The sequence below is a fragment of the Clinocottus analis genome, unplaced genomic scaffold (genome assembly GCF_023055335.1).
Source record: "Clinocottus analis isolate CAN_PGR_092001 unplaced genomic scaffold, fCliAna1.0.p SCAF_12, whole genome shotgun sequence".
NCBI classification, from domain to species: Eukaryota; Metazoa; Chordata; class Actinopteri; order Perciformes; family Cottidae; genus Clinocottus; species Clinocottus analis.
Genome location: NW_027175843.1, coordinates 68,322 through 83,141, shown reverse-complemented (window position 1 = coordinate 83,141; position 14,820 = coordinate 68,322). Strand labels below are relative to the sequence as shown.

The following is a 14,820-nucleotide window of genomic DNA, read 5'->3' as shown; positions in this document are numbered from 1 at the left end:
TATATATATATATATATACATATATATATATATATATATACATATATATATATATATATATATATATACATATATATATATATATATACATATATATATATATATATATATATATATATACATATATATATATATATATATATATATACATATATATATATATATATATATATACATATATATATATATATATATATATACATATATATGTATATACATGTATATATATATATATGTATATATATATATACATATATATATATATATATATATATATATATATATATATATATATATATATATATACATATATATATATACATATATATATATATATATATATATACCTGGTGACATGACTATGTACTGTACTTGAATACAGGTTTGAGGTACTTACACATGACTTGAGTATTTCCATTTAAGCCTCTGTATACATCTAATTGTAATTATACCTCTAATTCACTACATTTCAGCAATAAAATGCATAAGAAATATGACCCATTGTTACAGATTATACTAATTGTTCAAATGAGCTACAACTTTGTACCATTTACATGTCAGTGCATTAATAATGACCATAATAACAATAGTACACACGTTACGTCTCCTACATTATGTTGTTAATACTCAAGTGAACTTTTGAATGCAGAACTTAACTTTAATATTTTCAAACTGTGGCATGTTAACTCAATAATACTAATCTGACCACACCTGCACACTGGTCATAGGATGAAAAGCACAGGTGTAATCAATCATTACTTCAACATGAAAATAAACAATTAACAATAATTGTAAAATAATAGTTATACATTTATTTACATTCTTTCAAGCTAAAGATGCTACAAGATATTCTGATGTGATCTAAAGTCGAAACTGAAGGTATAAAACATCTTTTACATGTGATTGATTGATAGGAAGCTTGTTGTTTCATAGATTATATAAGTGCACTGCGTTCCTCACATCAACATCTAATCAGATTAATTGTGGTTGATCACATGTATTTAATACAGTGGATGTTGATAAAGAGAAGCAGATATACAATACCTGGTCTTTTAACCAGTAGAGGGCGCAACCTACTTGCACCATAACTGATTGCTTTCAGGATACTAATACGTTCTGAAGCTGCATCACGATCATTGCTGTTACACAGAGGATATTGTTAAATAACAGAAGAACTTTATAGAGCTGAGTTATAGTGAGTTACATTCACAGTAGTGTGCTGGGATCAGTCTTCATAAACAAGTGAAACTAAGTGCTGTTGAAGATCAGAGTCCAGAGGAGATGTCTGGCGGTCAGTAGTCGGGTGGAGACGCTCGGTCAGAGCCGGAGGCGCGTCGCTCCTTTCTTTGCACTTCTGGTTGGTTGTCTTATGTCTTCTGAAGAGGAGAGCTGGACTGCCTTGTTTTGCTGGGTGATGCTGGAGAGGAGAACTGTTCTGTTTCTGTTCTGTCACTCATCCCCTCCTCAGCCTCCTCTTCCCTCTGCTGGACCGAGGAGAGGTACTGCTCCAGCAGGCTGCAGTCTGCACTGTCCACGCCGCCCTGAGCGGGGCTGAGGGCTCGCACTGTCTTCAGAGAGTCTGTTGTCCCGCTGCTCAGGAAACTGTCCTCCTGCGCCGCCTGCTGCTCACTCGTCGACTGGAAGCCAGAGTCTGGGAAGGAGAGGTCTGTGGCGGCTGGGTTTGTGGTGCCGGATGCAACGGGCGGCACCGCCACGCAGAGTCCAGCAGCTGAGATCTGAGCCGGGGTGATGCGAGCCAGCTGCCGCTCCACAGACTGCTGCCACTGCTGCATGGACTGGAGCTACAAGGAGGACACAGGCAACGTGTTCAACTATCAAGGCAGCCATGTGGGACGCTGCAAAGCCATCAGCAGACAATTATCAGGTGCATCATCGCTGGAAAGCTATTTTAACGAGCCACGACAGCGATGCTGCCCACTGACCTGTTTCCACAGAAACTTCACAGCTTCCTCCTGAACCAGCCTTTGTAACCGCTCTTCTTCATACTGCTGCTGAACCCTGTAGCACGAACAAATACTTATATAAAAGCCCACGACCATGTGTAACCTGTGTTAAAGTGCAACATTCTCAAACCAACAACAGAACACACACAATGTCGGTCACACACCTGCCCAACTGTCCGGACAGGGAGAGGATGTGGTCTTGCATCCTGCGCAGGCGGATTTCACTGCGCACCTCTTTGGCCACGGGGTGACACCAGCGCGTGTGCTGTCCCCTCCACCATGACTGTATCCTCACCGCCGCCACGTCTGCTTCCATCACACTTGATTTACCAGCACACACAGCAACTTCTTCCTGCTCGTGAGCTACTTTCATCTCTGCATTACCAAAGTCAGAGGATGTTCCCGGATCATTGTGAGGCGTGCCATCTCTGACGCCCATCGGTCCATCTGTTGCACCAGAAATAACTTCCTCTACAAGACCCCTCTGTCGCTGATCCACTGGGGGTGGCTGATGTGTCTTGTTTGTGTTGTTCTTTTTAGGCTGTGCTGGCCGCTTCGGAGCCAGGGAATCAAGTTCAAATGTCTGGGTCTCGTCCTCGCTGTCAGAGTGGGTTGTTTGCAGCTCCAGCTTAGATGTGAAGGGAAGAAAGGTGGACTCTGAGGAAAGCATGCTGCCGTTGAGTTTCTCCTCATCCGTCTGAACGTCTTCCAGATAGAGCTGCTCCCCTCCAAGCCTCGGGCTGCGAACCACCGGCGTGCGAGAGGAGTCACAGCTCGTCCAGGTGTTGAACTGCACGACTGGCTCTGGACCAAAGTAAGCACGGCAAACCGTTAAGCACTTAAAGTTGTGACAACAAAAACTATTTGTGAAGAGAAACAATAAATACATATGCAGCAGAACTGCCGCACAGAGAGACTCTTACCCTTCTCCTGGGCCGGCGGAGCAGCAGGCGGCGGCGGGGCACTGGTCAGCTCTCTGGCGCCCCCCTGTGGGGCCGGATGTGAGGGACTGTGCCTCTCCACGTCCAGCTGAGTGGGACGAGCAGGGCTGGGAAAGCCTTGTTGAGTCTCCTCTAACAGCTGCCTTTGGTGAAACCTGAAAAAATGTCAGCACAAAAACATGAAGTCATTACAGTACATATTTCCTACTTAAAGGGACTTCATGTCCATAAGTGAGTATTGGATGAAAGTCTTTGGAGTCTCTGTGGTGTTGACAAATTCAGATGGATACCTCTGCTTGCTCAGGATCTTCTCCAGTTTGGCGTCTTCTGCCGTCTCCAGGGCTGGCGAGGACGTCAGAGGGCAAACTGTGGCCAGGTACTGAACCAGCTGAGCGTGCTGACCCGGTCGGTATAAACGTCCTTTCCCCTGACTGTAGAGCCACTCGGCTTTGAGGCTGTAATTGTGACAATTACACACAATAAATAAAAGATTTGAACACTTTAATTGTATTCCTGCATTAATTAACTGCACAAGTAGTTTGGAACCTTATACAAAATGTACACACCCTTCTTTTTGTGACACGACATATCCATCCAGAACCTTCAGGCTCAGACACCAACTCATGACATACGGCCGGTAATCAAAACCCGGCAATGAGGGTGTTGCCATAACACACGGGTTGCTCATAATGGACAGCTGCTCCAGTTCATGGAGAGGAGACAGGTATGATGCCTACGGAATAAGTTGGTCAGTAATAATTAGCATCTATAAAACTAAATGGAGATCAGGGCTGCTGTATAAAGTCAGAGAATGAAGATAATTACTTCATTAAGATCTCGTATCTCATTTTCTGCCAGGGAGAGGATGGATAAGTTGGCCGGCAGGTGAGCAGGAACAGTACGAAGTGTTGTAATGCTGTTTCCATGGAGTAACAGCGTCTGCAAAATTGGCAGAATATCCAATAAAGTTAGATAAGATAAATCGCACACAAAAACTGTCCATTATTAAAGAGTCATCTTTTTGTTTAGGCTTACTTTTGACCTCAGAGGCTCCGGCGCTCACCTTTAATGCCACCAGTTTAGTCACATCACCAATGGAAGATATGTTATTGTCTGACAGATCCAGGTGTTGAAGGGAAACACAGTTGTTGAGTTGCTCAATGACCTGTGAAGGAGTTTAAAGTCTGTTAATGTATTAAAAAAAGAGATATAATATCAGTTAAGTAGGTGATAGTCTCTCCTCTCCTCACCTTAATGTTGTTCCCAGACAGGTTGAGCCATTTGAGGTGTGGCAGATCTCTGAGCCCCTCAATGTATCCAATACTGTTATTTGGGAGATTGAGGACGGTCAACTCAGTTAACCGAGACACACCCATCATTCTCACCAGACGGTTACCGGCTACAGATAGCTGAGGGGTAGAAGGCACAGATTACAAGACGTAAGGCACTGAATCAAGAAGATGAACTGGTATTTTGGCACAAAGTAATCAGTGACTACGCTATAAGCCTGTAAAAAAGAGAGGGGAAAGCCGAGCAAATAGTTCAGTGGGTTTAATTACCTGCTTAAGGCCTGGGCTCCTTTCCAGGTGGTCCAGTTTCATTATGTGGTTTCGGTCCAGGATTAGAGTGTGTGTGTCTTCAGAGCAGTTGAAACTCTGATCCAGTTTCTGCATACCCCGGGCTGAAAGATCCACCACGGGTCCTTTTGGGAGCAAAGAAGATGGAGATTAAACAGACTGAAGAACCACTTCTACAAATGCCAACAACCATGGCTACATATCACACAATAGTGTAAAGCAGCTGAGCACACGGACAATACACACCTGCTGTGGCACACACTCCGTTAAGTTCATGTAGAAAAGGTCAGTTTACTGTGATCAAGGTTACCTTGAGTTAGGTTGCTTGAAACTTCAAATAATTAACAGAAAGCCTGTTTTATAAACTGGGGGTTTTGTTTTAGTCTCTATCTGCAAGTCATCTAACTTTGTTAAAGAATAACACTGAACCATCAAAGTAAATGAATAAAAGAGTAGTAGAGAAGACAAGAGGAGGAGAAAGCGACCACGTCTGTGTTGAAAGTAGGTAAAGCTAACGTTACTTCTGTGGAAACATGCAAATATCTGCCAAACAACAAAAGAACATGGCTTAATCGACTCATTATAACCCAAGTCTCTCACTAACTCAGGTTAATATCAGCCAGACAACCTACAGGACATCAACACAACAATCAATGAGTGGGTCTGACCATGAGGGGTTGAATCTTGCTTCATAGATATTCTTTACGTTAGTCCGCAGTGGACTGACACATGATGTTTTTATCTGCATCCTCTGACATATTAATGTTAATACCGTTTGCCAAAAGCAGCACTTTGAAGTGATGCATGCTAGCTCACATTAGCTATCTAGTAATCATAGAAATGTCGATTCTGATCATAATCACACTGCCAATGACTACAGTTGAACTAAACTGTACCACTTACCAGCATTTGTATCGAATTGTAAATCTGAAACCCCCATCCTGTCGCCTCGGTACCTGGTTAATACCTAACGTTACTAGCTTGCTGCCGACCGTGGTCTCAAAGACGAGACGCGTATGTCGCTTGTCAAACGGTTAAACCAAGGAAGTTCCGGGATATGTAGTTCCAATGGGATGCCTCGCTCATTAAAGAGTGGCGTCTGTGTGGCTTCAAAAAACTACAACTATTGCCATTTCTTACCGCCAACCAGCGTGTCGTAAAGAAAGAAAGAAATAAACTAGCCGATAAGATAACGACAAAAACACCTAGATGTGCTAGTAAGTATTGTTTCCTTTCATTCGTTTGTATGCTTGATTCTCCTCTTTATTATATATTATGTTATATTACTAAACCAGAAAGTAAAGTATTGTTTTCCCGCTGTTACACTTAGTAGGCAACCGTCGTTTTGTGACGTCCCCTTGTGATTTTTTGGCAACGTATAATTTCATTAAACTTTAATGTAAAGTATGTCTATGTTAAGCTTAGATGATTAATAAAACCAGTCGGACAAGTGACCGGAAAAAATATTTACTGTTTATTAGTTAATAAATATGCATTTCAGGTCTCCGAATTCCGTTTCCGCTTCCGTCATCTTTCTTTCCGGTTTTGTGCCCTCTCGTAGCCATCATGAAGTGAGTGTACAGAATACTATCAAAGGCCATCTCCACGCTTACATTAACATTATTACGATGTTATCGGCATTAAAAGTGAACGTGTATCTTCTTCTTTTAGTGATGCCTTCTATTTGTCGTTTCCAGGGTCGAGTTGTGCAGTTTCAGCGGGTATAAAATATATCCCGGCCATGGCCGCCGATACGCCAGGATAGACGGAAAGGTAACCACTCGACCCGACTCCGGTTTCCAGCTGCTCTGTCTGTAGATACGATGTAAAGCACAATTTACCGGATTACATAGTTGTTTTTGTTGTCTGTGTCGTCTGTTATCGGTGTCCGTATCATAAGCAATGGTCCCTGGATTGCGTCTCCATAGACCTCTGAAACATGCTAACATTAGCTGCTAGCGATAAAGACACAAGTTGGCAACCAGGTTGGTTGTTGCACTGGTGTTGTAACATTGAATAGTTTTATATTTAACTAGAGTCAGATAAGCAGAAAGACCTTCATGGTTCTCTTTAAAATGTATGTTGAGAAAATTGCTTCACTAAGAGCCATTAGTTGTATATTTACTACTTAAACACAATGTTATTTACTGGTCTCAGCATGTAATGCTTTATGTACGACCCCAACGTGCCAATAACAATGCCCACTATGGGGAAAGATGGTATATACACACTTTCTGCTAAAATTCACAAGTCACAATTTGTAGATGCAAGAGATACACCTGCCCAGGATGTTCCTAAATGAAAATGATCCATAGTTGTCTATTTCAATTTACTGCACATTATAAAGTTGAGTAAACACATCAATGTCCAACATAAAGGGGTTTTGCGATTTTGTAATCCGGATGAAACTTCCTGTCTTTAATAGGTGTTCCAGTTTTTGAACGCCAAATGTGAGTCTGCCTTCCTGGCCAAGAGGAACCCCAGACAGATCAACTGGACTGTGCTGTACAGACGCAAGCACAAGAAGGGCCAGTCTGTAAGTAGCAGGCCGTACTGTATCTTATGTTATGTACTGTCTTATGTTGTGTACTGTGTCTTATGTTGTGTACTGTGTCTTATGTTGTGTACTGTGGTGTAAAGCAGCCAGTATCTGCTTTTAAAGTACAATGTGTTGTTCTGTCATCGTCTGCTGCAGGTTTGAGTCTCTTTTTTTTAATGTGCTTATAACTGTTTTCAAAACTATGAAACTGTTTTTGTTTCAGCACTTTTAGACTGCTAACATGATATCATAGTGGCCTTTATGACAGATGGAGAACTGATCACAAACCCTATTGATAGGTCTGCACTAGTATTGAGACTATTAATTACAAGATCCTACTCGTGTACACGTGTATTAGTTTGGCTGCGGGTGGACGGTGTGCACAGTGTTAGTCTGTGTTATGTGCTGTTGCCTGACTGTGTTTTGCAGGCTGGGCAGCAGTGCTCACTCCACACTTGCAGCCACAGACTAACTGGAGATCATAGTACTGGTCCTTGACGTCGTTATCGACATCTCACCATTGGCCAGCCTCCAAATTCTCCTACATGCTACTGTGCTTTTCAGCTGTAACTGTATGATGTGCACTCTGATTTCATTACAACTCAATTGTAAAATACCAGGATTTGAGGGATATTGCAGGGCACAATTTGATTTAAAATGCAACTCAAGGCACATTTTTTCTTTTTAGTAGAATGTGTGACAACTTGTATCAGCAGTATTATTGTAGTCTGGTTAGATGGGGTAGAGGAGACAGGTGGTGGAGAAGATACCTGGGGATGGGCGTATCGTGCAGCATTTTTCTTGATGAAAAAATGTTTATAGTTCTCAATTTATTACAGATGTTTGAAGGTTGTGATGTTGCTGAACATATTGCTGATGTGTATTGTTTATTGTGCTACAATAGGAAGAGGTGGCAAAGAAGCGTACTCGTCGTGCAGTGAAATTCCAGAGGGCCATCACTGGGGCCTCCCTGGCTGAGATCATGGCCAAGAGGAACCAGAAGCCAGAGGTCCGTAAGGCCCAGAGGGAGCAGGCCATCAGGTGAGGACTGAAGTTTCAATTCTGACGGTTATATGGAATATCCCAACATTGGCTCTCTTGCTTGGCTCTGTGCCGTAGCATGTACTAAACTGTAGTGATGTTTAGGTTTCACACTGAAGAGCTCTGCTGGATTCATTTTAACACGAATACAACGATGTTCAGGAAATAACTAGCCTCAAACCTGTTAAGAAAAATGGTCATATAAAGAGAAAACGCATGTACTGTATCCTTTATTTATACATACACACACACACACACACACACACACACACACACACACACACACCAAGGTACATAACCCTAAATATATTTCAGGTGTAGTAACTTAAGTCAAACGTGCAAATAAATCAGGGCTGTGGAAGTTTAATAAACATTTGCATCAATATAAAAATCCATACTCACAGTGTCTCTTTTTCTCTCTCAGAGCTGCCAAGGAGGTCAAAAAGGCCAAGCAGGCAACCAAGAAGCCCTCAGCACCAAGTGCAAAGGTAAGACTTTACTCAAGTAGTGAGATTGTTTCATGTAAAATTATGTTTTTAAAATAACCCGTGTCATAGACACTAAAATGCCCTTTATTTTCAAATGTGTGCTTATTATGTTTCTCATAACTGCTGTCAAAACTATGAAACTGTTTGTTTCAGGACTTTTACCAGGGTGTAAATGCACTGCTCACATGGCAGTGGCCATTATGGCAGACAGGGAACTGGTTCACAAAACCCTTTTGATGGGTCGTCGTTAGTATTGAAACTATTAAATACAAGTTCCCACTCGTGTACACGTGTATTAGTTTGGCTGCGGGTGGACGGTGTGCACAGTGTTAGTCTGTGTTATGTGCTGTTGCCTGACTGTGTTTTGCAGGCTGGGCAGCAGTGCTCACTCCTCACCTGCAGCCACAGACTAACTGGAGATCATAGTACTGGTCCTTGACGTCGTTATCGACATCTCACCATTGGCCAGCCTCCAAATTCTCCTACATGCTACATACAGACACTAAACTCTACACTGCTGAGGAGCTTTGCTCCATGGACGTTTATGTTGCAGCACGTCTGTTTTCATTGGATTATCAATGTCAGTCGGTTGTATAACTGATAAAATAGTAAAAGTATTTATTGCTCTCTTCCTGCAGGCTTCGGCTAAGACGACACAGAAGCAAGCGAAGATCTCTAAGCCCATGAAGGTCAACGCTCCTCGTGTTGGTGGAAAGCGCTAAATCTGACCCTTCAGTGTTGTGAATAAAACATTTTTGCTTAACCACCATATTTGTTGTTTGTATTTTATAACCAGACTGAAACCTGTGTAACGCCCATGCTCAGTGTTGTTAATGCGTCAACAGTTGAAGTACATTTTACTACATAAAAATGGCTTACAGAAAAGGCTCAGGTGTTATTTAAAACTAACTTTTAAAAGTGTCCCAGTGAGCCGGCACTCGCCATACAGTCAGAGACTGGGACTCTGAACGTTAAGTTTCCAGTGTTTCATCTGAGAAAGGCCAGTCAGTGGAGACTTCTCTCCACTGGTCAGGAACTTGCTCTGCAGAGGACCAAATGTTTACCGTGAGGAGTAAAGGATCTGTGTGGAAGCGTCACTTTGTGGTAACCTGAGACGTCGTACTCAATGTGGTGTTAAACAGGATTTATTAGAATCGCTCAGCCACAGAGCCATAATGACGACCATCAAAGTGCCATTTGTTCAGTCAGTAGATCAAGAAATACTAAAGTGATGACAATTATTGCTAAAATATTCATGGGATTACAACACTTAAATTATGTTGGGAACGTGTCGATGATATTCTTACACACAAAATAAACACTTGTAACAGAAGCATTCAACAGCAGGATTTTGATCATTAGCGCTGTTAGCATGTCAGTGTTAGCTTTGACTCAATAAAAAGCTGCACATGTTAAATGTGTCATTGGTTTCAGTTTTCCTTAAAAATCAAAATAACAGCATCTTTACAGTTTTAACATGAATGATTTAATCAAGTGATTAATACATTATGATTCGCTCTCACACAGATTAAAGCCAGTAAAATGGAAGAAATAAAATGTAATCAATCTAATTATAAATAAGTAAATAAAGACTAATGTGATGAAATCCTTAACTTAACATTCCTTGAAACCACGTTCTACACATCCAGGACGTTCATGTTTTTGGAGATTAGTGCATGAGGTACGGCTTTGCTACACCTGAAGGAAGCGACAACTTCCCAACTAGCGACTGACACGACGCACGATCCCAGAGAAATGATCATGAAAGTAGTTTGACAAGTGAGACCAGGATTCTTGAGTGTTGAAACGGTTCCGTCTCTTTTGTGAGGGTTTAATAGTTTTTTTACACCCTGAGGAAATCTGAAACTCAGGGAAAAGTTCAGCTTTCCATCAGGGGCAACAGGCTTAATGTGGTGGAACAATGGTTATGGCTGTTATGGAGACAATACGGTGCAGCGATGAGGAAGCAGCTGCGGCGCCTCACTCAGTCACTCAGGACTCTTCTGCTGCTGCCACTTCTTTCAGCTTGGCCTTCTGTTCCTGCTGGAAGCTACGGACAGGAAGAGACCAGGATAGAGATTAAGTGGTAAACTTTTTCATGTGTTGCCTGATCACAATAAAGAAAACGCATAACTGGAGGTTTTTTTAAAAATATGCATAAACCATGCAGATGCACTTGTGTTGCCTTTAGTTTTATTTGCACTCCAATAAGTAACGAACACGCAGCTGGGAGACTTTTAGCCCTGAGCTTAACCTTTCAGGCATTAACACAATCATTAAAGCCAGTCAATCGAGTTGCACATAGTTGTAATGTGCAGAAGAAGAAAAAATGACCTAACTCATCAAAAAGACTGGAGGAGCTCACGGGGAATTCAGAGCTACAAGTTGTTGCTAATCAGTTTCTGACTGAGACCATGACCGTGATGCTGAAATGTGCATTTCCCCCTTTTTTCCTGGAAGAAGTCCAGAAAAGCTCAACTTACTAAACACTTGATAACTTAAGTTTGAACTTAAGTCTCCAGGACTTTTCATTTGGTCTGTAGGAAATGTGTAAACTCCTTTCCTTGCTGGAGTTCAGTTCATTCTTGACATGGAAACAGTACACATGAAAACTACTGTACGTTATACATTTACTACGACGCTCGCTGCGTCAACTGCGATGCACTTAAACATTAACTTGTCTCCTGGGATCAGCAACGAGTGAGCAATACATACACTAGTCACTAACTTATCATAATTGATCACTAAAATGGTTCTGACAGATACTATGGTCATTAATATGGAGATTAACCACAATAAACACACAAACCTAAAGATCCGGTAGAGCTGGGTGGCTCCTGCGCTGCCCACAAAGAAGTTGACACAAAACAGGTTCCAGTTTTTGGGGATTATGACTAAAGAGTATCTGGACCAGATGAGGCCTGCGGAGAACAGAGAGCGTGAAGGTTATGCACACTGCCGCTGTTGTGGCAAGAGAGTGACAGATAAGATCTGTTTGAAGAAACATATTGCAAAATCAGATGCATCAGACGACCTCTAGCACAGATCAGTCAAACTCTCTCTGAACGGATTATTTGTAAATGTGCATCAGGTCCTCAGAGCAGAGGCAGACGACGTGACTCCATTCAGCTGTTTGCTGCTCGCGGTCCTGTTTCCATCTTTAGTTCAACATCTTTCACCTCACCTGTGGCCAGCAGAACGGCAGACTGGGAGGTGCTGAGTTTATCTGGTGGTCGAGTCATATCAGCCAGACCGGCTCCAACCAGACCCTGCAGCGGGAAGAGGTTGCAGGTTGAATGCTCTAAGTCGATGCTACAAGGCTCATCAACATTTTGACCAATAGATTTTCATGACAGAGCTTTGTTTTCACGAGCCTCTAATGTACAAGTTAAACTCACCCATTTAAACATCGGGGCCCAGAAGAAAACCGTCTTTGGACCTGAAATTTAAAAAAAAGAAAAAGAAAAAACATGAAATTCAAATTATTATTGTTATTATTAGCAGAGGATATCAGAGTCTTTCTGGGAGGTTTTCTCTGGTGGCTCTGATCTGCTGCTGGAGTTTTTAACGGTGTGAAGATGAAACTTAGTCCCACACGGTTGAGCTGTCACCTGAGTAACACCTGCAGGCCTCAGGGTGTCCAACACACTGGACGCTCACGCAAAGTTCATCAGCTCTGTGTAGTTCAGACACATCGTAAGGCTCAGATTTCTATTGATTGTATTTTTTTCAGGTTTCATTGTTGTGACCATGCCGTTGAACTCTTCTTAAAGTCTGAACTCAACACAATAAACTAAATGCAGTCGAGCTTTAAGACAACAACAACAACACAAGTCTCATCAGGGGGATGACACACCACAGACCAACAATGAACCAGACCCGAGACCATTCATACCTGCTGCTATCACATTTCATGGCTTTCATTTCATTTAGGTTTTCTCCTTTAGATCTGTGTGAAGGACACTTGGACATCGAGCCACTGGGAGAAGACTCAGACTACAGGAGCATTAAAAAGCTGCTGGTCTGTTTCCCTCACATTCCTGCACCGGCTGCGGGCTAAACTAAAAGAACCCGTCACCGTACCTCTCTGAGGTGGAGGCTTGAAGCTCCGCCTCCATACCTGTTCAAAGTCGTCCTCGACAACCTCCAGCACCTTCCATCCAAAACCAAGAGCAGCCGGAGCAGTGACGCCAGCTCCTAATCTCAGTTCCCTCTCGTTCAGACCGGCGACAGAGAGAGAGTGTGTGTGTGTGTGTGTGTGTGTGTGTGTGTGTGTGTGTGTGAGTGAGTGTGAGTTATACTCACAGAATCAGAGATAAATTCAGTTCATTAACTCTGTGTTCAAACACAACACAGTGTGATGTAATGGATCCCACCTTCATGAAGGTTCCTGTGTGTGTGTTGGGGACATGTTTGGGCGTCATCGTCACCGTATGAATTGAAAGTGTCGACAATAATTGTTCTGCCCTCATAGAAAGTGTGTTGACAACACAACCTGATGAAGGAGAGTTTTATTGGAGGGCTGTTGTGTGACGCTGTTAGTCGAGTTCGTCTCCTTTACTTTAATGTTCAGCACTGAGTCACGATTTTGACATATACATCAGGATTAGAGCATAAACAATACACTGATCCAAACAAAATATGATTCAGCAACAATTTTGTTAAATAAATCAACTTCTCAAGTTTGATTTGCTGCTTTTTTATATTGAATATGTTTTAATCAGTTAAAATGTGTTAAACAGAGATACACTACATCACACCACTGTAACTCAACCTCGTAGTTTTGTCTTTAGATCACTCTTTTTCAAGTTTATTTATATTCTTCTATGTATTTTACTTCATCTGTACATAACCTGTGCTGCTGCAGAACACAGTCCCGCCTCTCGGCTCCATGAAGCTTATCTTATCTTAGTAATTACTAATTAGAATTATAGGAGCATTATATTAGTGTGATAACGCGGTCTGATTTAACTGCTGTTGTATTGTATTCAAGTCGCCATGATGACAATAACATATTAGTTATATTAAAGTACATTGTGATCTTTTTTTATGGAAATAGTTTTGAACTCTCCCCTCAAAACGTATTGACTCAATAAACATCTTGTTTTAGGAGATAAAGCTTCAAACTCTCCCGTCATAAACTCCTCTCCTCAAACAGAGTTGATGGTGTAATCCCAGCAGATTAGCGTCTCCAGAGCAACGCTGACCATCAAACAGCGACTTCCTCACAGCCATCAAGGACAGACACACAGCTGGATGGCTCCTCGTGGGTCAGCCAGAGACGTCACACACACACCTGCCAGTCACACTCCCAAGTAACACACTCCTTACCTGCCGGGTGGTTGTACAGAGGTCTCAGTTTGGCGGGCAGCATGTGCTCGATCTTGTTAAGGAACCTGTGATAGGACAGTCTCAGCGCGGCCATGGCTGTAACGCTGGGCGGATGGAAGTGAGGACACCGAGCGGAACTCGCTAAATGCTGAGCGGGCTAAATATTCGGCTTTTCTAAAATACGTTCGCCTTCGTCTATGTGCACGAGGTTGTCAAATAAATAAATAAATATCTGCCAGGGAGGTTAAACACTCTGTGAGGATGCTGCTGTCCTACCATCGACCTTCCCCCTTAACGGCTGGGACCATGCTAGCTCTGCTAGCTTCTCAGGAGCTTCTGACCGACCGACACGAAGAGGTGACTTTCTGTACGACGCAACCTACCGCGCGAAGGGCGGGGTCACATGTGTCTCCGATCCTGATTGGTCCGCCTGGTCAGAACCCTGATATGATTGGTTTAGAAAGGAAAGTTACTTTTCCTACCCGGCGTTTCCCGATGAATGGAAACAATTCATCGCTCTAACAATTTATTTAATAAGAACCTCCCCTCAAAAAGACATGATAAACACAAGTTAGATCAATTATATATATATATATATATATATATATATATATATATATATATATATATATATATATATATATATATATATATATATAATAGGTTGTATATAGAGATCGAACAATTTCACTTGATTGAATATTGTTTCAAATTTTTTGTATTACATATTTGACAAACAATTCATAATAACAACGAAATCACAAGTGTACATACAATAAAATGTTGCAATTGTATTCCTAAAAGATCTAGAGTGTAATCTGCCTTCATCTTTTCATTATATATATTCAGCCCCTGTTGCAGTTTGTGTTGTTTTCTGCTATAATGACAATGGCAGGTCTATAGAATAGAACCTGATCTTGTGGCCCTGTGACACAATCT

At 41.9% G+C, this 14,820-nt stretch overlaps 3 protein-coding genes and 2 non-coding genes across 5 annotated transcripts; 3 read left to right on the top strand and 2 right to left on the bottom strand.

The window, feature by feature from the left end:
* Nucleotides 1–681: 681 nt before the first annotated feature.
* cep97 (centrosomal protein 97) lies at nucleotides 682–5,507 on the bottom strand. Its single transcript, XM_068573178.1, has 11 exons — nucleotides 5,386–5,507; nucleotides 4,465–4,607; nucleotides 4,156–4,314; nucleotides 3,969–4,070; nucleotides 3,731–3,844; nucleotides 3,472–3,638; nucleotides 3,196–3,360; nucleotides 2,888–3,060; nucleotides 2,129–2,768; nucleotides 1,944–2,019; nucleotides 682–1,802 (listed from the first exon to the last, which is right to left on the bottom strand). Exons 1-11 carry the CDS (start codon nucleotides 5,420–5,422, stop codon nucleotides 1,368–1,370), a joined length of 2,211 nt encoding a protein of 736 aa, XP_068429279.1. The 5' UTR covers nucleotides 5,423–5,507; the 3' UTR covers nucleotides 682–1,367.
* A 121-nt stretch (nucleotides 5,508–5,628) lies between these two features.
* rpl24 (ribosomal protein L24) lies at nucleotides 5,629–9,319 on the top strand. Its single transcript, XM_068572580.1, has 7 exons — nucleotides 5,629–5,699; nucleotides 5,984–6,053; nucleotides 6,180–6,255; nucleotides 6,908–7,018; nucleotides 7,926–8,062; nucleotides 8,487–8,550; nucleotides 9,189–9,319. Exons 2-7 carry the CDS (start codon nucleotides 6,049–6,051, stop codon nucleotides 9,270–9,272), a joined length of 477 nt encoding a protein of 158 aa, XP_068428681.1. The 5' UTR covers nucleotides 5,629–5,699; nucleotides 5,984–6,048; the 3' UTR covers nucleotides 9,273–9,319.
* Nucleotides 7,390–7,570, top strand: LOC137783386 (small nucleolar RNA SNORA23). The gene has a single exon (XR_011077331.1). It is a non-coding gene; the product is annotated as a small nucleolar RNA SNORA23 (small nucleolar RNA).
* On the top strand, nucleotides 8,860–9,040 carry LOC137783387 (small nucleolar RNA SNORA23). The gene has a single exon (XR_011077332.1). It is a non-coding gene; the product is annotated as a small nucleolar RNA SNORA23 (small nucleolar RNA).
* Nucleotides 9,320–10,341: 1,022 nt separating the features above from the next.
* On the bottom strand, nucleotides 10,342–14,241 carry mpc2b (mitochondrial pyruvate carrier 2b). The gene is made up of 5 exons (XM_068572581.1): nucleotides 13,882–14,241; nucleotides 11,949–11,989; nucleotides 11,735–11,819; nucleotides 11,360–11,471; nucleotides 10,342–10,600 (listed from the first exon to the last, which is right to left on the bottom strand). Exons 1-5 carry the CDS (start codon nucleotides 13,973–13,975, stop codon nucleotides 10,543–10,545), a joined length of 390 nt encoding a protein of 129 aa, XP_068428682.1. The 5' UTR covers nucleotides 13,976–14,241; the 3' UTR covers nucleotides 10,342–10,542.
* Nucleotides 14,242–14,820: the final 579 nt, after the last annotated feature.

Excerpts from the sequence above, each read along its gene's own strand:
- rpl24 (XM_068572580.1), top strand. Across the intron at positions 6,256-6,907 it reads ACGCCAGGATAGACGGAAAG|GTGTTCCAGTTTTTGAACGC; the intron begins GTAACCACTCGA and ends TGTCTTTAATAG. Across the intron at positions 8,551-9,188 it reads CCTCAGCACCAAGTGCAAAG|GCTTCGGCTAAGACGACACA; the intron begins GTAAGACTTTAC and ends CTCTTCCTGCAG.
- cep97 (XM_068573178.1), bottom strand. The coding sequence starts at position 5,422 with ATGGGGGTTTCAGATTTACAATTCGATACAAATGCTG. Across the intron at positions 3,639-3,730 it reads AGATACGAGATCTTAATGAA|GCATCATACCTGTCTCCTCT; the intron begins GTAATTATCTTC and ends CTTATTCCGTAG. Across the intron at positions 1,803-1,943 it reads TGAAGTTTCTGTGGAAACAG|CTCCAGTCCATGCAGCAGTG; the intron begins GTCAGTGGGCAG and ends TCCTCCTTGTAG.
- mpc2b (XM_068572581.1), bottom strand. The coding sequence starts at position 13,975 with ATGGCCGCGCTGAGACTGTCCTATCACAGGTTCCTTAACAAGATCGAG. Across the intron at positions 11,990-13,881 it reads TCTGTACAACCACCCGGCAG|GTCCAAAGACGGTTTTCTTC; the intron begins GTAAGGAGTGTG and ends TTTAAATTTCAG. Across the intron at positions 10,601-11,359 it reads CAGCTCTACCGGATCTTTAG|CTTCCAGCAGGAACAGAAGG; the intron begins GTTTGTGTGTTT and ends TCCTGTCCGTAG.